General features: G+C 49.1%; 3 protein-coding genes across 4 annotated transcripts; 1 reads left to right on the top strand and 2 right to left on the bottom strand.

Annotated features, from left to right (window-relative positions):
* Nucleotides 1-1041: 1041 nt before the first annotated feature.
* Nucleotides 1042-10045, top strand: LOC310811979 (uncharacterized protein). Its single transcript, XM_083680359.1, has 14 exons — nt 1042-1315; nt 3320-3424; nt 3528-3629; nt 4165-4226; nt 4354-4422; nt 5079-5179; nt 5351-5424; nt 6242-6291; nt 6427-6650; nt 6860-7311; nt 7600-8592; nt 8933-9019; nt 9133-9223; nt 9660-10045. Exons 1-14 carry the CDS (start codon nt 1142-1144, stop codon nt 9839-9841), a joined length of 2766 nt encoding a protein of 921 aa, XP_083536485.1. The 5' UTR covers nt 1042-1141; the 3' UTR covers nt 9842-10045.
* A 152-nt stretch (nt 10046-10197) lies between these two features.
* On the bottom strand, nt 10198-16782 carry glmp (glycosylated lysosomal membrane protein). The gene is made up of 6 exons (XM_083680360.1): nt 16679-16782; nt 15185-15451; nt 14794-14988; nt 13767-13985; nt 11970-12229; nt 10198-11659 (listed from the first exon to the last, which is right to left on the bottom strand). Exons 1-6 carry the CDS (start codon nt 16775-16777, stop codon nt 11488-11490), a joined length of 1212 nt encoding a protein of 403 aa, XP_083536486.1. The 5' UTR covers nt 16778-16782; the 3' UTR covers nt 10198-11487.
* A 1302-nt stretch (nt 16783-18084) lies between these two features.
* On the bottom strand, nt 18085-24711 carry LOC310811843 (T-complex protein 1 subunit gamma-like). 2 transcript variants are annotated; one of them, XM_083680164.1, is made up of 14 exons: nt 24648-24711; nt 23359-23420; nt 22969-23019; nt 22714-22776; nt 22448-22544; nt 21973-22090; nt 21563-21749; nt 21229-21378; nt 20990-21122; nt 20525-20606; nt 20026-20206; nt 19503-19748; nt 19211-19342; nt 18085-18667 (listed from the first exon to the last, which is right to left on the bottom strand). In XM_083680164.1, exons 1-14 carry the CDS (start codon nt 24673-24675, stop codon nt 18575-18577), a joined length of 1623 nt encoding a protein of 540 aa, XP_083536290.1. In that variant the 5' UTR covers nt 24676-24711; the 3' UTR covers nt 18085-18574. The 2 variants fall into 2 exon arrangements, with proteins under 2 accessions (XP_083536290.1, XP_083536291.1); XM_083680165.1 differs by lacking the exon at nt 24648-24711 and adding an exon at nt 24093-24168.
* Nucleotides 24712-25674: the final 963 nt, after the last annotated feature.

Below are 25674 nucleotides of genomic sequence, written 5' to 3'. Positions count from 1 at the left end.
CGCCGTCTGGAACGCCGTCCCGTGGGTCTTAATGCTGCGTTCACGACGAGTCTCCGTTAGGAACGACCGTCAACTCGTCATTACAAACGGAACGACCGTAAACTCGTCATTACAAACGGAACGACCGTAAACTCGTCATTACAAACGGAACGACCGTAAACTCGTCATTACAAACGGAACGACCGTAAACTCGTCATTACAAACGGAACGTCGGCTCTCCTCTTTGAGCTCCGACTTTCCGACTTGTAGTTCTCTGACGTCATGTAAACTAGAAAGTAACCGAGACGATGACAATTCAGAAAGTTACACTAAGTGAGGTAGAAAAAGAAAAAGAAATAGATAAACTAATGCATTGCACCTGGTTTCAATGTGCGTTATTTTGGCGACCAGTAGTTGGCGATCTTAGTTATGGTTACACTCATTAAAAGTCGATTTTATTTAGTTTATTACCAGCGACTACTGGCGCCGTTCCAGTAATTCACTTCTGGATCACATAAATATCTCAGAAGCTGGCGAACGTTATCTGCAATAACAATTTGTTAGCATCATTTTGGGTGGGACGTGGTTTGTGACCTCCGTTATGTGAGCTGTACGATATGACGAGAACAGAAGGGGTGAACTACAATCATACGTTATACATTTATGTGTGATTGCTAACAATAAAATATGTTAAATTGTACAGAAAGATGAAAGCCATTTTCACCCTTTACCCTACTGTCAACGTCTGTTTTCTGATGTAAAAGATGAAAGATTACAGTGGATGTCACAACTCATAAACTCGGTATCATTCTGGTCCGAATTTTCCACTTGGTGGTATTATTTCCCACTCTGGAACTCGTATCTCCGAGATTCCTACAGCAGCCGAACGCACCATTTGTAAACTGAACTACATCCACGATTATTTATCGAGGCGTTGACTACATATCCCAAATCAATAACGTAGATTTTTTTCTGTGAGTATGGGTTTTGTAGTTCACTTTTATCAGAACGTAAGTCCTTCTCAACGGAAAAACTACATATCCCAGAAAGCATCCTAGAAGACGTTCAGAAAGTGGTCCGTTTCGGGTTGCAACTTGCTGTCTTTAGGGGTTGTGGCCATTTAACTGTATAGTACACTGTACAGTACACATTTTGGTGAAATATGTTTATGGCAGGTACAGGCACCGGTGGCTGTGGCCACGGACAGGGGCCAGGCTCTAATCCTGGACACGGCAATCCACGAAAGTTTAGCGAGAAGATAGCTCTCCTCACTCAGCGGCAGGCTGAGGACACGGCTGCCTTCCAGGAGGTTATGATGGACATCACTTCCACACGGGTGAGGACAGGCCTTCTGTTCAGCCTGATAACAGCAACAGGACGAGATAGATGTCAAACACCTTCCAGTGTGAACGTCGCTCGTCTGTCACTTCACTTGACATTCAGTCGTTCAGACAGTCGACCCAACTTCAGGCCGAATCAACACGCTGCTCAGAGACTTCCTTAAGGCTCTCGCTAACTAAATCCCTCGGTGACAAAAGTGTTTTAATCCAGATTTAGCTCGTAATAGTAGATCACTCTGGTTGCTCACACTCTTTGTTGTTGCACCGCAGTTTCCGAGATTACAAACGGGTGTGCTTGTGGCACCTGTTGAATGCGGTTATGGATAGAATTGCCATACAGCCTGTGATGTTCTCCAGGGTTAGGGTTATGTTCTCCAGGTTTAGGGTTATGTTCTCCAGGGTTAGGGTTAGGGTTATGTTCTCCAGGGTTAGGGTTATGTTCTCCAGGGTTAGGGTTATGTTCTCCAGGTTTAGGGTTATGTTCTCCAGGGTTAGGGTTATGTTCTCCAGGGTTAGGGTTATGTTCTCCAGGGTTAGGGTTAGGGTTATCTTCTCCAGGGTTAGGGTTATGTTCTCCAGGGTTAGGGTTAGGGTTATGTTCTCCAGGTTTAGGGTTATGTTCTCCAGGGTTAGGGTTATGTTCTCCAGGGTTAGGGTTATCTTCTCCAGGGTTAGGGTTATGTTCTCCAGGTTTAGGGTTATGTTCTCCAGGGTTAGGGTTATGTTCTCCAGGGTTAGGGTTATGTTCTCCAGGGTTAGGGTTAGGGTTATGTTCTCCAGGGTTAGGGTTATGTTCTCCAGGGTTAGGGTTAGGGTTATGTTCTCCAGGGTTAGGGTTATGTTCTCCAGGGTTAGGCATGTTCATGCTTGGTAGGTGCCCGCTGCCCGGGTTAGAGTTACTCCCTACCGGCTAAGAGGCGTGGTGACCAGTCAGACTTGACTAATGCAGACATGGCTGGTCTATAGACATGGCTGGTCTATAGATATGGCTGGTCTGGTCCCCCGTAGCTATTTGTGGGGGTGCCTTAGCATTAAAAAAAATACTACCTCTTTCACAAATAGAGGTTGTGGTACAGACAGCTGCCAGTAATAAATAATAATAATATATGCCATTTAGCTGATGCCTTTTATCCAAAGTGACTTACATTGCAGTGATTGCAGACATTTCAGTATAGATGGTCCCAGTGGGAATCAAACCCACAACCTAAGCGTTGTTAGCGCCGTGCTCTACCAACTGAGCAACAGAGGACCATTAATGTTGTCCTGCATTATATATGATTCCCCTCCCTTAACGTCTGCTGAAAGCCCTATTTTACTAATTTCTGCCTATAAACCAGATCCAAACTAAACTGATTCTAACATTAGAAATATTCATGATCAGATGCAAAAGCAGGATGCCATTTGATAGGTGAAGTGTTGTGTGAATATGCTCAGATCATAGTTCATAGTTCATATTTGTAATGCATGGAATGGAATAGGGAACGCTATCAAACAGACGTCTCCATGTTATACACACTACCTGCATCTTTAATCTGTTACTAGCATTAGTAATGCTGTAAGGTGTCATGTCAACTGAGACAGCTGCTTGAATCTGAGGTGATGTGAGTGTCATCATGATGTTTGTCCTTTGACCTCTCACATCGCATGTCGTTGATATAAGAATTCCTGATGTCTCCAGGCCCTGTAACCCTACCAGCTAGCTGCTCTTTCCTTAAAATAGCAGAGGAGAAGCCAGCCAGTCATGCCCTTGGTTCATTACACACTGGCTCTTGAGGCATGCCAAGGTATTTCTCCAGCAGGGTCTGATTCCCGTGTTAATGCCAAGAATTAGCAGTCACAGGGATTCTTTCAGGTTTCTTAAGCTGACAGGCACGTCGGCTTGGTGTCAAGGGGATCCGTTTGTTTTTGTTACCAAGTGTCTATTTTTCCAAGTTTCTTTTTAGGCAGATACTGTAAGTAGCAACCCCGCCTCCCTAATCCCTCTCTTCTCTGACGGACAGATCCAGGTCCAGAGGGCCCGGCAGGCCAGAAGCCTGGGCCCGTATTACGGCGGCTCCCTGCCCAATGTTAACCAGATCGGGAGATACAGCACGTCAGATGTCCAGGTGATCATGGAGAAACAATCGCTGCCTGCATGACAACGATAAGCCGACTATAGGCCCAGTGAAAGCCTAATGATCCCTTTCCACTTCTACCTGGCTCTCTTAGGGTCAGCCCACCTGTGGCCCAGACTCCGGATGCCCACCCAGGCGCCACCCTGTGGCAGGAGAGGGGCGACTCAGTTTCCCAGTCCGGCCCAGCAAAAGACACGTATCCTCCTGTACATGTTGGGTCAAAGCTGGAGGCTTAACCCACCAACTGCCAAAGAGTTCCGGAACACTCACCACCTAGAGTTCCAAGTGTTCTATGTGGTGTTTACCTAGCAACAACACTTTGATTGGCTACAAAATGAAGCATCATAATTTATGCATTTCTGGTGAATAAAGTCACCCGTGGCACTCTAGAATGTTGACGGTTTGGGCGACTTTATTCACCCTCGGCACTGAATGAGTTAAAGGAATGATTGACTGCTGTGTATACATGTCTGTGTGTTTACTTTGCAAAAGGATGATGTAAGCATTGGCCAATAGGGGCCTTGCTCTGCAGTGTGAGTCAAAAGCAGCAGGACATGTTCACCTGGCAGATGCTTCAGTCGCTGAGTTACGGAGAGGGTTGAAATGGTCATGAATGAAGAACAACATAGAATACCACACAACTTAGCTCATAAATATTTGACAGAAATGTTACAAACTGAGTCCAATGTGAAGGAGTCTCTCCTGGTAAAAGCCTTAACCCCCCCTCTCAGGCCGATAGCTCTCCCTACCACTCAGCTCACCTGTCCCTGCCACCGGAGTCCAGCTGGAGAAGGTACCGTTCACATCCTGCGTGGTCCAGACTGATCACCGGGCTCGTTCCACCTGTACTGTCGATTCATGATGTCTGAAACCACCTCACTGTGACCCGGGCATCTGATGTTCTTCTGTCACCCAAACAGGAACTGGCCAATCAGCTCCTCCATGGACAGAAGCCAGCTAATGCACCCTTCCATCACAGCCCTTAACAGGTAGGCAACGTTTCACAACGTCACATACTCACATGAGATTCTCTTGTATTATGTTTGTAATCTGAATGTACATTTATGTTGTGTTTCATGTAAAAGAGACCTTGGTCTCAGTAAGACCTCAAACATAAGGAAAAGACTTTCTCGTGCTTGACTCTAAACACAGTTGAGTTTGGATGAAAGCATCTTTGGGTGCTGTGTAGCCCAGGGTTGATCCAGTAAGTCAATAATACGGCCAGGACTCTCAAATAACAACATGAATGATGGTTTAATGATTAATCAGCATAGTCACTGTAGTCTCAGTAGGACCTCCCCTGCCTTCAAACAGGGTTTATTAATAATAATAATAATGCTTGGTCTGACTGTTCCTCTCCTCTCTTCCTCTCCTCTCTTCCTCTCCTCTCTTCTTCCTGGTCTGACTGTTCCTCTCCTCTCTTCTTCCTCTCTTCCTCCTGGTCTGACTGTTCCTCTCCTCTCTTCTTCCTGGTCTGACTGTTCCTCTCCCGTCTTCCTCCTGGTCTGACTGTTCCTCTCCTCTCTTCTTCCTGGTCTGACTGTTCCTCTCCTGTCTTCCTCCTGGTCTGACTGTTCCTCTCCTCTCTTCCTCCTGGTCTGACTGTTCCTCTCCTCTCTTCCTCCTGGACTGTTCCTCTCATCAGGACTAACTCAGACTCAGCCCTTCACACCAGCGTGAAGAACATCCACTCAGGAGCCCCCCTGAGCCCCACCCAGACTCTGCCCTCCCGGACCAGACACAGCGGTACGTCTCCAGCTGCATTCACGTGTTCTGCTGCATGTGTGCATTGTAACGTGCATTCGGCGTGCACATTTTTATTTATGTGCATTTTTCTGCATTGTCACACATTTGTTTGTTGTATTTGAGATTTTTTTTTTTCCTTCTGCACATGACGGGACTCTCTCGTCACCTCAGTGTTTCCATATCCCGTCCCTCCGATCGAGGAGAATGTTCTAGAAGATGGAAAACTGCCAAAGAATGCCAGGAAGGTATTGTCCTCCCACGTCCCTGTCGGTGTCTACGTTTCCATGCACACTAACGCTGTAATCTGATATGACTCAGAACATGGTATCACTCCCCAAACAAGGCCTGAATCGGAGTAAGCAGAGAATGTGGAATATCAAGCTATGTTCCGGATTATAATAGGATGATATGGATGTGCTACATACACCTTATTATGTATTCTTCTCTCAGTAGAAGTATTCCCCTCTCAATAGAAGTATTCCCCTCTCAGTAGAAGTATTCTTCTCTCAGTAGAAGTATTCTTCTCTCAGTAGAAGTATTCCCCTCTCAGTAGAAGTATTCTTCTCTCAGTAGAAGTATTCTTCTCTCAGTAGAAGTATTCCCCTCTCAGTAGAAGTATTCTTCTCTCAGTAGAAGTATTCCCCTCTCAGTAGAAGTATTCCCCTCTCAGTAGAAGTATTTCGTCACAGCGTATTTCGTCACAGCGTCCGCCTCCTCCAGTAGGGGGCTCTGATTAGATCTCGTTAGACCAGTTTGATGTCTTGATCCACCAGACCTGTGGCGTACTTGGGCTGAAGTGTCTGGGAACGAGACGTCGTAGATGTTGTATGAGGTATAAAACCAAGCCCTGCTGAACAGCCTCTCGAGTCCTTCTTTGATACGCCTGATCCCGTCTCATTCAGAGTAAGGGCGATAGTCGATATATCGTGTGCATGTAAACGAAGCCATGCAACAAGGTTTCGTCTGTAAATGGGTGTGATATGACCGGCTCCTGCAGCTTGATGTTGCAACTTGGATATGTTTTGTTATCGATGGACTCTTACTGTTTATTGTTCATCCTAGACTCCTGGACTTCTCTCTGGACTCAGACCCTGTGGAGCCCCTGGGATCAAGTAAGTCATCCTCCTTCTGCTCTCTACTGGATATTGTTTAGAACTTCAACCCTGACTGAACCTCTCTCTCTCTCCCCCCCCCCCCCCCTCTCCCCCCCCCCCCCCTCTCCCCCCCCCCCCCCCCCCCCTCCCCAGTATCCTGTCCTCTCCAGACCAGCAGTACAGTGCTCTCCTAAGTGCCAGCGGCTCCCTGCCAGACCTGTCCAGCCTCCACCTGCCTTCTCCTTCTCCTCAGCCTCTAGAGGTCGACCCTGACCCACTGGGCCACTCTGTGTCTCTGAACACGGCCTCAAGCACCGGCCACCTACCTGGACCTCCATCTGACCTGGGACTCCGGGAGGATGAGTTCCACCTGCCAGGTGCGTGGGTGCGTGCGTGCGTGTGTGTGTGTGTGTGCGTGTGCGTAGGTGTGTGTGTGTGTGTGTGGGTGTGTGCGTGCGTGTATGTGTGTGTGTGTGCGTAGGTGTGTGTGTGCGTACGTAGGTGTGTGTGTGCGTAGGTGTGTGTGTGCGTGTATGTGTGTGTGTGTGTGTGTATGTATGTATGTGATGTTTATTCTGTTCTCCAGGTTTGTCGTCGTCTCTTCAAGGCTCCTTCAGTAACCCGCTGCTCCAGTCGTTCCTTAGCAACCCCAACATCCAATCATCTCTCAGCAGTCACTCCCTCCCCAGCTCTCTAAGCTCCGCCTCCTTGAACCTGTCGCTCAGCAACCCCTCTCTGCAGTCATGCCCTAGCAACCAATCCCTTCAGTCCTTCCTCAGTAACTCCTCCCTCAGCGGGCAGTCCGCCCAATCGGCAGCCAGCCACTGCAGCTACAGCAGCGGGATTGGTGGATCGCGCTCTTGCTCCTCCTCTTCCCTATCCTGCTCTCCCCGCTCCGCCGGCCAATCGCAGGGGTCTCTGTCGAGGAGGCGGACCCCTCTCAGCCCTCTGGTCGTTCCTATTGGTGGAGAGTCACGCTGGCACCAGGCCAAGCAGTTCTCACCTGTCGGGTCTCCAACGCTGTCCTCCATTACGCAGGTATCTGCTCTGAACATGAGTCAGGGGAGGCTGGCGGAGGTAGAAATCGGAGGACGGCCTCATTGTAATACATGGAACGGAATGAGGAATGGTATCAAACACAGATACCATTCCTGATTCCGTTCCATGCATTACAATGAGCCCCGTCCTCCGATTTCTACCTCCGCCAGCCTCCCCTGGTGTGAATGTATCTGTTATGTATGCTAATCTGATGATGCTGCAGCAGGACAGCCTAGAACAGCAGACATGTTGTTTCACAGAATTCACTTGTTTATATTGAACTTCCAGGGTGTCCTCCTCAACACCAACCAGCTGCCGAAGGAGATGCGGACCCCAGCGTACCCCCTCTGCCAGCCTCAACACCAGGGTCCTGAGGCAGCTCAGCAGCACAGAGGTCCACCACAACCGCCGCAGTCTCTGACCAAAGGGATGCACCAACAACCTGGAGAAGAACCCAATAAGCAACACCAGGAGACGTCCAGCCAGAAGCAACAACAACAACTACAAGCACAGGAGACGTCCAGCCAGCAACAACAACAACAACAACAAGGTGTATGCCAACAGGTTCATTATCCAAAGCAGCAGCAGCAACAACAACAGCTTAATTATCAGCAGCACCAGAACCAGCTGTACCAGAGCCAGTTCCAGCAGAGCCAGACGCAGGACCCGTCTGGTCCGGAGATCAAACTGCTGCAGCAACATCACACAGCGCTGTCCAAGCAGTGTCCCACCCCGCAGAGGCCAGACCCACAACACACACAGCACCAGATACAGTACCAACAACAACAGCAACATTACCAGCATCAGGAACAAGCTCAGAAACAACCCTACCAACAGTTCCAACGGCAACAGCCGCTAGGTAACCAAAGACAACAACCACCACAACAACAGTGTCTGTACCCCCAACACCTACAACAGCCATACCTTCCCCAGCAACAGACGTATCCAACACATCAACCCAACCAGATGCAACAGCCCCAGCCCCAGTCTCAGCCCCAGTCTCAGCCCCAGCCTCAGCCCCAGCCCCAGCAGCCTCAGGCATACCAGCAGCCCCAGCCTCTGCAGCAGCAGAACCCTTACAGCTGGCACCCGCCCCCTCAGAGTCTGGACATGAAGAGGCGCTGTATGTCCAACCTGCAGAAAGTACCAAAGACAGAGGTGACCCGCAGACACCAACAGAACCAAGTCCAGGAGAAGAGCTGGACACAGCAGAAGCTGCAAGCCCAGAAGAACCAGCTCCAGCTGTCTGGGGCCTCTTCACAGACGCCGGGCCTCTATAACGTGAGGATAAGCCTTTTAGATGGTTGATAGTTCTGTGTTCTCTACTTTGAAGCAGCTGTCTGAGTTAACCTGCAAATACGACTAGATTTCTGTGACCTCTTGTGCTCAAGGACCTCTTGTGCTACATTCCTTAAAAGCAGCATTACCTTTTCACGTTTGCTACCATTCCTCATTCTGCTCCATGCATTACAATGATTCCGACCTCCGATTTCCGCCACCACCAGCCAGTCATAATAATCATAATCCAGGACTATATTTAATTTTTTTGAAATTAACTGATGTTCTTTAATGAAGGTGTTTGGGGTGTTTCAGGTCAGTGACCCTCTTTTTGCTCTCCCAGAACTCTTCCATCCAGGACTCCCTGCAGCACGACTCCTACATGGGCCTCCACCTCACCCCCAGCCAGACACAGGCTCTGTCTCAACAGGTACGACCCAAGATGGCTACTCATCAACTTAACAAGACAGTTTAGCATTGTATCTGTAGCTTCCTGTGTGTGGATCCTTCTCTGATGGTGCCTGTATCCATGTCCCCTCACAGCTGGGCCGGCTAAGTAAGGAGCCCCCGTGGGGAGAGCAGGTCCTTCAGGACTCTGGACCTCTGACGACCCTGGGGAAACACAGGCTCCACGGTGGGAACCAATGACAACAGAGCGTAGAACCTGCCCCTTGCTGATAGGACCACCGCTCTCTAGCACTTTAGAATCGCAGCAGTGTGGACGTTTGTTTAGTTGAGGAGTGAAGCTACCGGCCCCTGGAAGAAAGAAAAGAAAAGGAGCTTATTGCTCCTGGATCATACTGAACACCCTTGTTGCATGATGATTTTTTGGGGGAGGAAAACATCCAATCCATTAGTGTTTGTTTTTTTTCAAATGAGAAACAGTGTAAAGAACTTGAGTCTGGTGGAGGTAGAAATCGTAGGACCAGCTGATTGTAATGCATGCAATACAATGAGCCCATCCTTCGATTTCTACCTCCACCAGCCTCCACTGGTGTAAAGCCACATTTAGATATTCTAAACCTGACTCATTCTCCCTCTCCTGTCTTTCTCTCTCTCCTCTTCCACAGACGCTGCACTGTATCAGGACATGTCGGGGGTTCTCCCCATGTTTGGGTTTGAGACTGACCCGTTCTCCTTGGTCGACTCTCTCCAGATGGAGCCCCTGGACCTGGAGGGGTTCAACCTGTTGTCAGACGGTGACATGGTGGAGGACGCTGTGAAAGCCCACTGCTCCAACCTCCTCAGATGACCCTGGGACGGGACGCAAACGCCAACGCTCTTCTCAGCAGAGATGAAGGGCTCTGGATGTCTCCTGATGGCTGCGTCAACAATCTCTGAAAGGTCCCAGTGCTGGTCGGGTTGTAATTGGACACTCATGTTGTTTCTAACAATATCCTCATTTGATTGGTCAACTTAGTGTCATGGGGTTTGATGTCAGCATGTGATTGGGCTGCAGGGGACTGGAGGGTTTCTAAGTTGCCTTTTGATGCTCGTCTGCGATGGAACCTTAAAATGCCCCCAGAGACGTCACCCCTACCCCATAACAGCACTGCACGGTATGTATAGTTGTGTAATGAAATAATGAAGCAAGCAGTGTAGAAGAAATTCATATTTTTGTATTTATTTTTCATTTTGATTTGTAATACAATGATGGACATTGTGAACGGCCTGTCTTTTCACTCTCTGGTAGAGATGAAAAATGGAAACTGTATAAATAAACAAAGTATGTATATATTTTTTTTGTAACATTATACAAGAAAAATAAATGAGGTCTGATTTACTGTCTGCAGCAAACGCCAGCCCAGCGACAGTAATTATGTACCCTTTGGCAACAATCATTCAAATCAATAATTATGAGACAAGACAACAATGATTAGCAAGCAATAAAACAAATCTTACAGTATTTAACTCCAACTGCCAAACAGTTCCGGAACACTCCCCTCCTAGAGAGCCAAGTGTTCTATGTGGTGTTTACCTAGCAACAACACTCTGATTGGCTACAAAATGAAGCACCATAATTTATGCATTTTTGGTGAAAAGTCACCCGTGGCGCTCTAGAATGTTGACAGTTTGGGCGACTTTATTCACCCTCGGCACTGATGGAGTTCAGTTGCCTCTGGACCTGATCCTTACTACACACGCAGGGGTCAGGAGAGGACAGAACCTCATTCTGACGAGGTTTGTCCCTGAAACCTTTTCAAGTCTGTCTCAGTCTCTAATTATTCTCTCATCACTCCCATGGATTCAGATCTCGGATCAACTTATCCACTCTAAACACACGTTGTTAGCAACGCCTGACCCCAGATCTGTAGTTTGGAGAAACAACAACTTGCTGTTTACATGTGCTAGATGTCAGTACACCTACAGGAGGCAGGGGAGGCTGGTGCAGGTAGAAATTGCAGGCTCTTTGTGATGCCTGGATTGGAATGAAGAATGGTATCAACATGCATGTTTGATTCCATTCCATGAATTACAATGAGTCTGTCCTCCGATCTCTGCCTCCTCTAGTAGGAAACCTCAGTAAAATATCATTTCATCATAATAACATTTTTGTAAAAAACACTAAAACAAGTCATTGTTAATAATTTGCTGCATAAAAACCCCAGTTCTCACACCTTGGAATGTAAAGAGTTGAGGGAGAAACTTCTGCATTCCACTCGTCAGCTCCAAACTGGGACCCTATTCGTGATTGGTTAAAAGTTAGTTTTAGTCAAACCCGATTGGCCGATCATGCCAACAAGGAGTTGGCCTATCAGACAGTGTAGCCACCTCAGTAACCTTAGAAAAAGTCCACTCTTATTGGCTGCTCAGGCCTCAGTGACACCAGGACGTCTCTGTTCATTGGTGGGCGAATGGTTGGAGGCAGGACTAATGTAAACACACCCTGGCCTGGCCTTAGTTGATTGGTTCGTAGGCCTGGGGGTGGGGCTTGGCCTTGCGGAAGCAGATACAGACTCCGCCCAGCAGGATGATCAGCAAGGGGGTCCCCAGACCCACAGCCATGATGGACAGAACCAGAGGAGAGAAAGAATCCACAGGAGCAGACCCCAGCCCCACCAACACAGTCCTGGGGAGGGAGGATGGGGGGGGATGGGAGGGATGGGGATAGAAGGGGGGGGGGGGGGGTGGGAGGGATGGGGATAGGGATGGGAGAGGTCAAAGACTGGGTATAACTGCATCTCCAACTGATTTAGTTAATGATTCAGGGGAGGCTGGTGGAGGTAGAAATCAGAGGACGGGCTCATTGTAATGCATGGAATGGAATGAGGAATGGTATCACATGTTCCTCATTCCATGCATTACAATGAGCCCATCCTCTGATTTCTACCTCCACCAGCCTCCCCTGTTGGTGTAAAAGGTGATGTAACTTAGCCTACCAGCTGAGGTAGTTGGTGGTGTTGTAGAAGGGGTCTCCTGCGATGCTGAAGGTCATGTTCAGGCCTGTGGTCCGGGGGTCTCTGAAGTAGGCCAGGACCAGGCCGGAGGGGGGGGGCTGGGCCAGGGGGGCGGGGCTGGAGTGGTGGCAGGGGGTGGCGTCCTCAAACACGGGTGTGGCCGAGCGGTACGCCACGGGCTTCCACTGGGCGTAGCCGAGGACGGAGGTGGCGTTGGCCGGGGAGGACACCCACTGAGACACCTGGAGGGAGGAGGAGGAGAAGGGAGACCAGGAGAAGTCATGTGAGTTCCTCTGGTACATCACCCACACAGAGGGTTAGGGTTAGGAGGACAGGGTTAGGGTTAGCAGGACAGGGTTAGGGTTAGCAGGACAGGGTTAGGGTTAGCAGGACAGGGTTAGGGTTAGCAGGACAGGGTTAGGGTTAGCAGGACAGGGTTAGGGTTAGCAGGACAGGGTTAGGGTTAGGAGGACAGGGTTACGGTTAGCAGGACAGGGTTAGGGTTAGGAGGACAGGGTTAGGGTTAGCAGGACAGGGTTAGGGTTAGGGTTAGGGTTAGGAGGACAGGGTTACGGTTAGCAGGACAGGGTTAGGGTTAGCAGGACAGGGTTAGGGTTAGGAGGACAGGGTTAGGGTTAGCAGGACAGGGTTAGGGTTAGCAGGACAGGGTTAGGGTTAGGGTTAGCAGGACAGGGTTAGGGTTAGGAGGAGAGTAAACATGGATGAGAGAGGGTTAGATATGGGTTAGGGTTAGAGAGATTAAAGGGTTAGGGGTCAGGGGTCAGGGTTAGGTATGGGTCAGGGTTAGAGAGATTAAAGGGTCAGGGGTCAGGGTTAGGTATGGGTCACGGTTAGAGAGATTAAAGGGTCAGGGGTCAGGGTTAGGTATGGGTCACGGTTAGAGAGATTAAAGGGTTAGGGGTCAGGGTTAGAGAGATTAAAGGGTCATGGGTCAGGGTTAGGTATGGGTCAGGGTTAGAGAGATTAAAGGGTCAGGGGTCAGGGTTAGGTATGGGTCAGGGTTAGGTATGGGTCAGGGTTAGAGAGATTAAAGGGTCAGGGGTCAGGGTTAGGTATGGGTCAGGGTATGGGTCAGGGTTAGAGAGATTAAAGGGTCAGGGGTCAGGGTTAGGTATGGGTTAGGGTTAGAGAGATTAAAGGGTCAGGGGTCAGGGTTGGGTATGGGTCAGGGTTAGGTATGGGTCAGGGTTAGAGAGATTAAAGGGTCAGGGGTCAGGGTTAGGTATGGGTTAGGGTTAGAGAGATTAAAGGGTTAGGGGTCAGGGTTGGGTATGGGTCAGGGTTAGGTATGGGTCAGGGTTAGAGAGATTAAAGGGTCAGGGGTCAGGGTTAGGTATGGGTTAGGGTTAGAGAGATTAAAGGGTCAGGGGTCAGGGTTAGAGAGATTAAAGGGTTAGGGGTCAGGGTTAGAGAGATTAAAGGGTTAGGGGTCAGGGTTGGGTATGGGTCAGGGTTAGGTATGGGTCAGGGTTAGGTATGGGTCAGGGTTAGAGAGATTAAAGGGTCAGGGGTCAGGGTTAGGTATGGGTCAGGGTTAGAGAGATTAAAGGGTCTCAACTTGGTAAGTGCTTAACGACTCACTCATTTATTTATGTTTTTCCATCTTAAACTAAACAAAAACCTTTGAAATCCATACATATTAATATATTAATTCATTCAATATTAATTTATTCATCAATACATTTACTATTCCTGCAACAATCTTGCACGTGCACACACACACACACACACACACACACACACACACACACACAGCACCTTGAATATGGAGGGTGTGTATTCATCGTCTATGGAGCGCAGCACATCCACCCTGGCCATGGGATAAGCCCCGCCCACAGCCTGCAGCTCCAGAGAGAACCTCGAGTGATTGGACCGCGGCGTCACTCCATCAAGCGTCACTCTCATCTGGGAGGAGTTAGCGGTGTGGAGGAGGCTGGGCCAGCCTTGGTCCCGCCCTCCAGCCTCAAAGGCTGAGAACTGGGGGAGGAGGGATGAGGAAGAGCCAATCAGATATGAGCTCTCTTACAGGGAATATGAATATGCACCTACTATAACAGCCTCTTTGTACACTGTTGTATTACATCACAGCCGGCCAGGGAGAAATCTACCGCCAAGAGACTCAACAAGCAACTACTTCCTGGAATACAGGGGTTTGGTGTTTTGTGCCAGGGATTTTAAGTTAGTGCACAGTATCTCTCTGGACCTTTGCTCCAATAATTAAAATCTCTGTCTTATGTTTGTTCAATTGCAAGAAATTATGTGACATCCTTGATACTTGATACGATCAATGCACTGAACCAGTTTATCAATAGGGCTGATGTCATTGGGTGATAGAGATATACAGTTGTGTATCATATGGCATACCTATGAAAATTAATCCTGTGATCTCTGATGATATTTCCCAGTGGCAGCATATAGAGACTGAACAACACAGGTGCCAGAATGGAGCCTTGAGGAACCCCACGTTATGCTAGTGTTAGCCGAGGAGTGGTCGCCAATGGAGACAAAATAGTCTCTGCCCGACAGATAAGTCCTAAACCAATCTAAAACTGAAACAGAGAGGCCAACACACTTCTGTAGTCTGTTAATAAGGATGTCATGATTGACTATCAAAATCAGCACTTAAGTCTAAAAGTACTAATATTGAGGGTTTCTTGTTATCCATGTTCATTCTCAGGTCATTTACAACTTTAACTAGTGCTGTCTCAGTGTTGTGTTGAGGATGAAAGCCAGATTGAAACTCCTCAAATGTACAGCTGAAATGTAGGTAATCAGGGATGTCTACCTTCAGACAGAGGGAGCCGTTGCTGAAGCTCTGGGTGCCGTCTCCTCCGCAGAGGGAGGCGGTGTGGGCGGCCCGGTCCAGTGTCTGGTTCAGGTCGATCCAGGTGAAGTTCTGCAGGTCGTAGGGCGGGAGGAAGCTGGAGGGGGGCAGGTGCTCTGGGTCGGCCATGTCGTCAACATCATCATACTCCCACAGCTGGCAGAACACACACACACACACACACTCACACACACAACCAGTTTTTTTTGGAATTGCACGCTCCCCGGACTATCCACAGTTTGACTTTATATTGGGATCAAACCAATGAAACAGAAAATTGGGGGGCATACAACATTCCATCTGAGGGGGCATTGACCCCCTGTCACCCCCTTGTGGTGCGGCCCAAACTCACCCTGGTAAAGACGAGTGCGTTACTATACAGGACACTGCTCTCTGGTGCCACCCTCAGGCTGCCGGAGGTATTGCGTGCCAGGAAGGCAGGCCAGTCCACCTCCACGGCGGAGGAGGAGGAGTTAGTGTGCACCAGCAGCAGCGTTGGCGCCCCCTGGCTGCAGAGGAGGAAATGCAGCGTGTCGTTGACGCCCTGTGCCCTCACATGCAGCAAACCAACACCAGGGGGCGCCGAGAAGTTCAGACCAGGGTTCAACTCTAGAGACACCTAGGGGGGTAGAGAATTCAATCAAATCAAAATCAAATGCTTTATTTGCCATACAATCAGATTGTTAGGAATGTGTTGTTTATTGCACCCTCCCACACAACACAGTACACCACACACACACACACACACACACACACACACACACACACACACACACACACACACACACACACACACACCAGGGCACAGGGTCAGCCGTAGTTCGGCACCTCTGGAGCTGTTAGGGGTTAAGTGCTGTGCTCAAGGGCACAAGGGCAGTGGTAGGCTCCTTAGATATGATGCCAGCAGACAGAAAGGACCAACAGTGAGGGTGTCAGGAACAGCAGGTTTCCATCTGTCTGTCTGTCTGTCTGTCTGTCTGTCTGTCATCTATATGAGCTGGCTAGTTTTCACATGTTCATCTTGAGGTAGTGGGTCTCTTAGGGGAACTGAGGCCTGATAGAGAGAGAGCACTTTGTGATTTCTTGGAGGCTCGATTGCTAGATTGTTCCATGGCCTAGAGCAGGGGGGTCCTATAGAGCAGGGGGGTTCTATAGAGCAGGGGGGTTCTATAGAGCAGGGGGTTCTAGAGAGCAGGGGGGTTCTAGAGAGCAGGGGGGTTCCGTGGCCTAGATCAGGTTGGCAATGTTGTGAATCACTTCTGATGTTTAAACTGAATCTGATTGGTTTTGCCAACTTTCATGACAGCAACTTTGATAGGTCGAGAGCCATGTCGGCAAACAGAGGGCTGTGGATTGGTCAGTCACCACATGACTGGGATAAAGCGAATAAAGTATGATTTTACAATGATTCAAGTTTTTGTTCATTTGTTATATGATACATTTGGCTAGAGAAATCTTTCTACTGATCCAGTGTGAAAGTTAAAACAGCTGGCTTCTGATAAATGAAATGTTATTATGGCCCGAATATGGTAGGAAGTAAAAAAACAAGAAGTAATCTTCAGGGATGATTCAGTCTAGTTTACCCCCCCCCCCCGCCTAACCCTAACCCTAACCCTAACTCTAACTCTAACCCTAACCCCCGCCCGGGTCTTGAACCCGCTGTGAGACGTCTTCATCTCTGCTGCCTGAAGCGAAGTTTCACCAAAACATCCAAGTTGTTACTGAACCAGCGACTCACATGCTAACGGTTAGCAGAGAAGCTTCCACTACTATTATGAGGACAAGTCATTTCACCTAAACCCGAAAACAGGCTGAACCCCTTTAATAGATATATTATCTAGCCTACCTTTCGTCGATAATTGTCGCCATTGCCGATAAAAGCAAAAGAAAATCGAATGGTTAAAAGTATAAATAAGTGGGTTGTTGTGAGGAGTCCCGCCGCCATCTTTGTTTTGGGCAGATCACGTGTCCTGTTTGTGTCTTTGATCATCTGACCTGTCAGCTGACTAACCCGGAACTATGACACCGGGAGGAGGTCTGGAAACCTGGTCAAACATCCACTCACCGGCCACTTTATTAGGTACACCTGTTCAACTGCTCGTTAACGCAAATATCTAATGGTGTGGAGGATATTTTCTTGGCACACTTTGGGCCCTTAGTACCATTTGAGCATCGTTTAAACGCCACAGCCTCCCTGAGTATTGTTGCTGACCATGTCCATCCCTTTATGACCTGACCACAGTGTACCCATCTTCTGAGGGCTACTTCCAGCAGGATAACGCGCCATGTCACAAAGCTCACATCATCTCAAAGCTCCCATCATCTCAAAGCTCACATCATCTCAAAGCTCACATCATCTCAAAGCTCACATCATCTCAAAGCTCACATCATCTCAAAGCTCACATCATCTCAAAGCTCCCATCATCTCAAAGCTCACATCATCTCAAAGCTCACATCATCTCAAAGCTCCCATCATCTCAAAGCTCACATCATCTCAAAGCTCACATCATTGGTTTCTTGAACATGACAATGAGTTCACTGTCCTCCAATGGGCTCCACAGTCACCAGATCTCAATCCAGTAGAACACCTTTGGGATGTGGTGGAACGGGAGATTCGCATCATGGATGTGCAGCCGACAAATCTGCAGCAATGATGCCATCATGTCAATATGGACCAAAATCTCGGAGGAATGTTTCCAGCACCTGTTGAATCGATGCCACAAAGAATTAAGGCAGTTCTGAAGACAAAAGGGGGTCCAACCCGGTACTAGCAAGGTGTACCTAATAAAGTGGCCAGTGAGTGTAGACTCTACAGTCTGTACATCTGAGTTGTCTTCATGGACAAACATGAGGGTCAAATCCACACATTAAACGTGCTTCGACATCATGTACAGTAAAACAAAATCACTGATGGCAGCAGTAACTAAATAACTTCTTATGTTGCTTTATTTGTGTACATACCTGTGCTGAAGAGAACATTTAAACCTCCATCACATTCAACTCTCTGGTCGGTTGTTGATGAATAATAACAACATTTTCATTTCTTATCCATCTTTATTGAGGTTATTCCAACAGGAGACGCACCCAGGGACGTGTTGCCGTAGCAACAGGAGAGCCTAACCTAGGAGTAACCATGCCAACCTAACGACTTCAACCACGTGACCTGGGTTGATAACATTCCGTTTTTTTCAACAGTTTTACAAAACAAAACTATCCTATAGTGTAGGACACTAAAAAACACACATTTAAAAATCGAAGTAGATCGTTTTAGTTTTTATTGTAAATGACTTGAGTGACAGGTGTAAAGGCTGACAATAAACAAGCGTTTCTCAACTGAGACTCAGACAAAATGGAGGTCACAGGCAGAACACACAGGCAGGCAGACTAGAGAGGGAAACCTTGGTCTCAGGACAATATTCAGTCACATCTTACTGCCATAAATAAAACACACGACACACACGACACACACACACACACACACACACACACACACACACACACACACACACACACACACACACACACACACACACACACACCTAAACTCCTCAGCCTTGGTAGTTAGAACCCAATCCAGAATAATCCTCAGTGGTTCCAGAACAGCGTCAAAGCTGACATGATTGACAGTTCAGGTTGCTTTCATCTTGGTGCCTCATCCTCCACATCAGCCCTGTCCTCCTCCTGTCTGCTCATCCCTCCTTCACTCAGCTCCCTGTCCTCCTCCTGTCTGCTCATCCCTCCTTCACTCAGCTCCCTGTCCTCCTCCTGTCTGCTCGTCCCCCTTCTTCTTGAGCCCAGAAACGATGTCATCAATGCGTAGCAACAAGATGGCCGTCTGTGGGGAGGAAACACGGGACGATGAGTGGAAGATGGCGTCACAGACAAGGTGCTTCATTCAGATATAATAATAATAATGCACCATCCCTTTCAAGTATATATCCAAAAAACTAATACTAATGTAAAAATAGTGAACCACCCCTTTAAGTCTTTAAAAGGTATATATAATCTTAGGAATATATAATGTTTGGCCACCTACTCCCTAATGAGTTTCTAGGTTCCTCTGTTGTCCTGGAATTCTCTCCACAACAGTTTAAAACTTCAGGAACGTCACTTTGGTGGAGTTCAAACACTTGGTTGATGCAAACATCACAGAGGTGTGGAACTGTCATCAGGACAGCTGGTTTTAGTTGACGTTTGTGTTTCTTTTGTAACTGTTGTACTGTGTGTGTGTGTGTGTGTGTGTGTGTGTGTGTGACGTTGTTCCCCTGCTGCTGTCAGACCAGGTCTCTCTTGAAAAAGAGGTTTTACCTCAGTGAGACAGGCCTGCATGAATGAAGGTTAAATAATGGAGTGTGAATGGGGCAGGTGGTGGTCTGACCTCTACAGCGGTCTTGTAGGTCTGGGCCTTGACGGCCAGAGGCTCCCAGATGCCCAGAGCAGCCATGTCAGCCAGGGTGCCGGACTCCCCGTTCACCCCCCAGGACTGGCTGCCTTCCTGGGTGTGCTTGGCCTGGGGAGAAGGGGGGGGGGGCATGGATCTCAGATACACGGCCAAGTAAAGATGATGAATGAAGACACACAGACACACAGACACACAGACTGAGACACAGACAGACAGACAGACAGACAGACAGACAGACAGACAGACAGACAGACAGACAGACACGTACCCTGAGGGAGGTGAGCACGCGGATGGTGGAGGCTCCACAGTTGTGGATGAGGGTTCTGGGGATGACCTCCAGGGCCTGGGCCACGGCTCGGTAGGGCCACTGCTCCACGCTGGTCATCCCTCTGGAGCGCTCCACCAGGCGCTTGGACACGGCCATCTCTGCCGCGCCGCCGCCCGGGACCAGGCACGGGTCCAACAGAACATTACGACACACCTGCATGGCGTCCTGAAGGTTCCGCTCCACCTCCTGAGAGAGAGGGAGAGACGGAGGGACAGGAAGGGAGGAGAGAAGAGGGGAAAAGAGAAGGAGAGAAGAGGGGACAGTGAAATAGGGGGTGAGAACAGAAGACAACCCAGGCTGTCCTGGTTTCATGCCTTTTCCACTTTGACCTAAGACATCAGACCTATGACATCAGAGTCCCAGCGGGATATACTAAAGTGAAAAATAAACAAAAGCATGAGTTCCAGGAAGGCTGAGAAACATTAACATTACCCCCCCCCCCCCCCTCCCCCCCCTCCCTCACCGCCAGTATCTCCTTGCTGGCCCCTCTCAGCAGGATGGTACAGGCTTTGGGGTCTTTACACTCGGTGATGAAGGTGAAGTATTCGTCTCCGATCTTCTTCACCTGGAACAGGCCGGCGCCGACGCCCACGTCCTCCTCACGCAGCTCGTCCGTCCGGCTGGCCACGCGGGCCCCGCACGCCCTGACAGGACCGCACAAACACGCTCAGACACGACCGCACAAACACGCCCTGACAGGACCGCACAAACACGCTCAGACACCTCTACAGGAATCACTCACGGCGGGTCGGTCTCACGGGTCAGTCAGTCAGTCTGGTGGGTCAGTCTGGGTCGGTCTGGGTGGGTCGGTCTGGGTCGGTCAGTCGGTCTGGGTCAGTCAGTCTGGGTCGGTCTGGGTCAGTCAGTCTGGGTCGGTCTGGGTCAGTCAGTCTGGGTCGGTCTGGGTGGGTCGGTCTGGGTCAGTCAGTCTGGGTCAGTCAGTCTGGGTCGGTCCAGCTCACCTGGCGATGCGGTTGTTGTCGGTCTTTCTGATGCGGCGAATGGCGGTGATGTTAGCCTTCATCAGGTAGTGCTGAGCCAAGTCTGAGAGGAGAGGAGAGGAGAGGAGGGGAGGGGAGGGGAGAGGAGGGGAGGGGAGGGGAGGGGAGGGGAGGGGAGGGGAGGGGAGAGGAGAGGAGAGGAGGGGAGGGGAGGGGAGGGGAGGGGAGGGGAGGGGAGGGGAGAGGAGAGGAGGGGAGGGGAGGGGAGGGGAGGGGAGGGGAGAGGAGAGGAGAGGAGAGGAGAGGAGAGGAGAGGAGAGGAGAGGAGAGGAGAGGAGAGGAGAGGAGAGGAGAGGAGAGGAGAGGAGGGGAGGGGAGGGGAGAGGAGAGGAGAGGAGGGTTAAGAGAGGGTACAGAGGGATCCATGCATTCATTCAGACTCACTGTGTGTGTGTGTCTCTGTGTGTGTGTGTGTGTGTGTGGTACCTGAGACACCCTTCTCAGTGAAGACCAGGTCAGGTTTGAGTCTGATGATGTCTTCACAGATCTGCTGGACGTACTCTTCCTCCATCTGCAGGATCCTGGTGAAGTCCTCCTCACGCACAATCTCAATGTCCGTCTGAAACACACACACACACACACCTCGATACATGTGTCTCTCCCCCTTTTATACATGTGTGTGTCAGCATGTATGTGTGTCAGCATGTGTGTGTGTGTGTGTGTACCTGGCTCTCTCCCTTCTTGTACTCCAGGGAACAGTCCAGCAGGAGGATGCGGGGGTCTCTGATCAGCCGCCTCATACGAGGGTGGGTCACGTCTTTGTTCACCATAACACCCTTCAGCACGCACGAGTCCTCCATGGAGCCCCCCGGGATCTACACACACACACACACACACACACACACACACACACACACACACACACACACACACACACACACACACACACACACAGGATGAAGAGGGTGATGATGAAGATGATGTAGACACTGACATAACTGGTATGTATACAAATCACACTGACTCCAACACACACACACACACACACAGGTCCTGTACCTTCTCTACTTTGGCGTACTTCTTGATGTCGATCTCCTTGCGTCCGATGTGGTCCGTCTCCACGGTGCGGACGGCGTCCAGGGCGATGCTGCAGGCCAGCGAGGACCAGCGGCTCAGAGCCTTGGTGTTGATGGCAGAGTGGATGATGTTCAGCATCATCGCCCTGTCACTCACATCTACCGGGGTGCTGGGGGGGGTCAGAGGTCAGGGGTCAGATCAGCGGTGTGAGGCTTAAGTAAGAAAATGTTGTCTTTTAATCAAACACAATGACACACAAACTATCCCTAACTGGATAACACAACAATTAACCATCTATCTATCTATCTATCTATCTATCTATCACTCTACAGCATGTTGTAGAAGCATGGCTAAGTGTGTGTGTGTGTGTGTGTGTGTGTGTGTGTGTGTACCTGATGTCTTTGAGTGAGTTGAGCATGTCCTCCAGGGCTTGTCCGTAGGCACTGATCACTACAGTGGGATGCATCTTCTGCTCCAGAAACTGCTCTGCTACAGACAACATCTCACCAGCTGGGGGGGGGGGGGGGGGGGGGGGGGGGGGGGGGGGTCAGGTGACAGGTCAGCTGGTTCACACGTATTCACAAACACTGTCACATGTTCAAGGGACAGAGCCCCCACCCAGGATGATGACATCACACTAACAGAACCACGGTCACCCACCCAGGATGATGACATCACACTAACAGAACCACGGTCACCCACCCAGGATGATGACATCACACTAACAGAACCAGGGGACCCACCCAGGATGATGACATCACACTAACAGAACCAGGGGACCCACCCAGGATGATGACATCACACTAACAGAACCACGGTCACCCACCCAGGATGATGACATCACACTAACAGAACCAGGGGACCCACCCAGGATGATGACAGACGTGGTCCCGTCCCCGACCTCCTCATCCTGGGTACGACTTATCTCTATCATGGACTTGGCTGCAGGATGCTGGACCTGGATCTGGGTTGGGGGGGGAGGAGAGAGAGAGAGGGAGAGAGATGAAAAGTTAGAAGCCAGTTGAGTTAATTCTTCTCCATCTAGACCAGAGCTGTCAGTAACAGTGTAGAACATCATGGTATCATGTTGGACTCTGCCGTGCATTCTGGGTATTATATCAGTGTGTTCTCACCTCTCTCAGGATGGCGTTGCCGTCGTTGGTCATCACGATCCCCCCCATGGGGTCCAACAGCATCTACACACACACACACACACACACACACACACACACACACACACACACACACACACACACACACACACACACACACACACACACAGCGTTATTGGCTTGCTATTATATATGTACATGATACATGTTATTATTTCTAATGTTAAAGTGCAAACTCATCATTTGCATAAAGAGGAGTGTGTGACCTGTCCTCACCTTCATCATGGCCCTGGGCCCCAGACATGTCCTGATGACATCTGCTATCGTCTGGAACACACACACACACACACACACACACACACACACACACACACACACACACACACAGAGACACACACACACACACACTCAACCTTTTAGACTTCAAGACATGAAATCTGACATTGGGAATCAGGGATAGTCAACAAGGTCAAGTAAAGGTAAAGAAACCAGTGCCTGATAGCATCCTCCTCTACCAGACAGTCAGAGATGTTGCCATGTACGGAAATCAAAACGACGCAGCCGACACAGTTAGTAATAAAATCCTTATTTCCCTGACTGCATTGAGGACAGCGCTATCTGGCTACAGACACCACAGCATCATCAGGCCTCCAGAGGAGAGCTCACCTTGGCAGCTGAGATGTTCCCTTTCTGAACCTTGCTTCCAGTCTCCCTCTTCATATTCTGGCCTGCAGGGAAATACAGTCATGAGGAGAACCAGCCTCGGACATGTAGGATTCAGACATAAGAGGCTCATTCTTTGCTTCCTTCCAGATCTAGCTTGATCTGAGTCTCTCCATGAGTGAGGAGCATGCAGAGTCTGTCAAACACAGCTGGTTCGGTTACTGAGCAGTCAGAAGTGGATGAGCTGTTGGTTTTCTACATTAAATTAGACTGACAGATCGTAGATCTGTAAATCAGATATCACAAGCAGCACATCCCGTTTTTTGTTTTAAGACTGTTGGACATTAAGTAACTACGGTGTGTGTGAGGGACGGGCTGTTCCAGGTTCGAGATCATTCCTCCAGTCAGGACGTCGGGTCTCCACCTCAGGATGACCGTATAAGGAGACCAGGCGTCGTCCAGACACCGCCGTGAAAACAGGCTTCATCTAATACAACCTAGTAGCTACTAATAAGTCTATTTCCTAAATGTAGCATTTCATACATACTAAATTTCGCATATTACAATAACTTTGTTTTAATCTTGCGTACACCTACGAAAACAACGTCTGCTAAGGAGGTGGCAGGACGGACCGTTAAGACGGCTGTCTAGACGTGGAGACCTCCTAGACCTACTAGTATGTGAATAATTATGAATAAACATTTTTATATATGTCTATAACGAATATATATCAGTACTATCGATTCAAATGGCATGATCAGACTCCTGTCTGGACCCGCCGGTCTGGAGGTCCGTGTGTCTGCAGCCCGGCGAGACCACGACCGGACTCTTCTGACACACTAGACTGACCCCACGACCACGACCACGACCACGACCACACACACGTCGCTACATCGCTGTCTGGGGGACAGTAATAAGAAGACGAGCTCTTCTAATCAGAGTTTAAATAGCAGGTACGGTGACCGGGCAGAGTCAAGCTAACGTTAGCGCTGGTCCCACCACTGACACCGCACCTCAGACCTGAGGCTCTAGCTGCAGCTAGCGTTAGCATTAGCATTAGCATTAGCATTAGCATTAGCGGTGAGACGGGAGGAAGCACGTGCTGGGCTGCCGGGTAGCAACCGCTATGCGGGGCGGGTCCCTGCACGCTTTAAATAATACAGAAATAAAACCATCCAAATAAACCACATCTCCACTGTCCACCATATCAACAGTGGTATGTGTGTTATTATTATTATTGTTATTGTTATTATTATTGTTATTGTTATTATTATTATTATTTTTTAACTCACTCAGGACGAGGACTTGTTGGCCCATCATGGTGACAGCGCGAGGAGACGCCCGGAACCTTCTGGACTCGCGAGGACGGACCGGGGGGGCGGGGCCCCGGAGACACGTTTCACCAATCAGGAGCCAGGAAAACATCAGTGCCGTCACTTCCACCAATGAGCTGGCGAGCCTGGGGATGGGCGGGGTCAGGGAGGGGCCTGTTCATTCTGCATGTTGGAAAATCGATTTAAATGTGTTTTATTTCCGTATGATTTCTCATTATGCAAAAATATATTCTGAATTCATACAGATAGCCTACATGTAAGTCCTTGAAATGGATGTTTACAGGCTATGAATTGAGGAAATGTATAATGTATTTTTCATCATGCAACATTTATTCAGATAAATGTTAAAATGAATGGCTAGTTTTACTAATATGTCTCAAATAAAATGAAACAAAGAAGAAAGAAGAATCAAATGAATGACTGAGGACAGGGTTCCTGCAGCATCCCGTTGCGTCTGTCAAGAGGGAGACCTGTAAAGGCGTGTCCATCATCCTGTTGACAGCTGTGCATCTGGCCCGCACCACGACCAAGTAATATATATATATTTTAAAGGTTATTTCTTTGTGTGGTAGTCCCTCTCACTCTTGTATTTTTCAGTTTTATTGGACAGAGATAGTAGAGAAAGGTAGGAAAGTAAGGAGGAGAGGGGATGTCAGCAGGGCGTGGGCCGGATTCTAACCCTGCCGACATGGACATATGTGTGCACTGTAGGCTGTGGTGCTGGACCACTGGACCACCCCAGGTCATGGTGCTGGACCACTGGACCACCCCAGGCCATGGTGCTGGACCACCCCAGGCCATGGTGCTAGACCACTGGACCACCCCAGGCCATGGTGCTGGACCACTGGACCACCCCAGGCCATGGTGCTAGACCACTGGACCACCCCAGGCCACCCAAATCATCATAATATAATAATATTAATATAACTATATTATAATAAAAACCTAATTTGTGGTCAAACATTTTACTTAAATGTGTAGCCTT

Source organism: Argentina silus (assembly GCF_951799395.1).
Source record: "Argentina silus genome assembly, chromosome: 11".
NCBI classification, from domain to species: Eukaryota; Metazoa; Chordata; class Actinopteri; order Argentiniformes; family Argentinidae; genus Argentina; species Argentina silus.
The sequence above is the reverse complement of the archived record's forward strand: the minus strand, read 5'-3'. Positions and strand labels throughout refer to the sequence as shown.

Coding starts and splice junctions, on each gene's coding strand:
- LOC310811979 (XM_083680359.1), top strand. CDS start 1,142: ATGTTTATGGCAGGTACAGGCACCGGTGGCTGTGGCCACGGACAGGGG. Junction 4,423..5,078: donor TCCATCACAGCCCTTAACAG/GTAGGCAACGTT, acceptor TCCTCTCATCAG/GACTAACTCAGACTCAGCCC. Junction 8,593..8,932: donor AGACGCCGGGCCTCTATAAC/GTGAGGATAAGC, acceptor TTGCTCTCCCAG/AACTCTTCCATCCAGGACTC.
- glmp (XM_083680360.1), bottom strand. CDS start 16,777: ATGGCGGCGGGACTCCTCACAACAACCCACTTATTTATACTTTTAACC. Junction 13,986..14,793: donor ACGGCTCCCTCTGTCTGAAG/GTAGACATCCCT, acceptor CTCCTCCCCCAG/TTCTCAGCCTTTGAGGCTGG. Junction 12,230..13,766: donor ACACACCCTCCATATTCAAG/GTGCTGTGTGTG, acceptor TCCTCCCTCCAG/GTGTCTCAGTGGGTGTCCTC.
- LOC310811843 (XM_083680164.1), bottom strand. CDS start 24,675: ATGATGGGCCAACAAGTCCTCGTCCTGA. Junction 23,020..23,358: donor GGAACATCTCAGCTGCCAAG/GTGAGCTCTCCT, acceptor TGTGTGTTCCAG/ACGATAGCAGATGTCATCAG. Junction 21,379..21,562: donor AGTACGCCAAAGTAGAGAAG/GTACAGGACCTG, acceptor GTGTGTGTGTAG/ATCCCGGGGGGCTCCATGGA.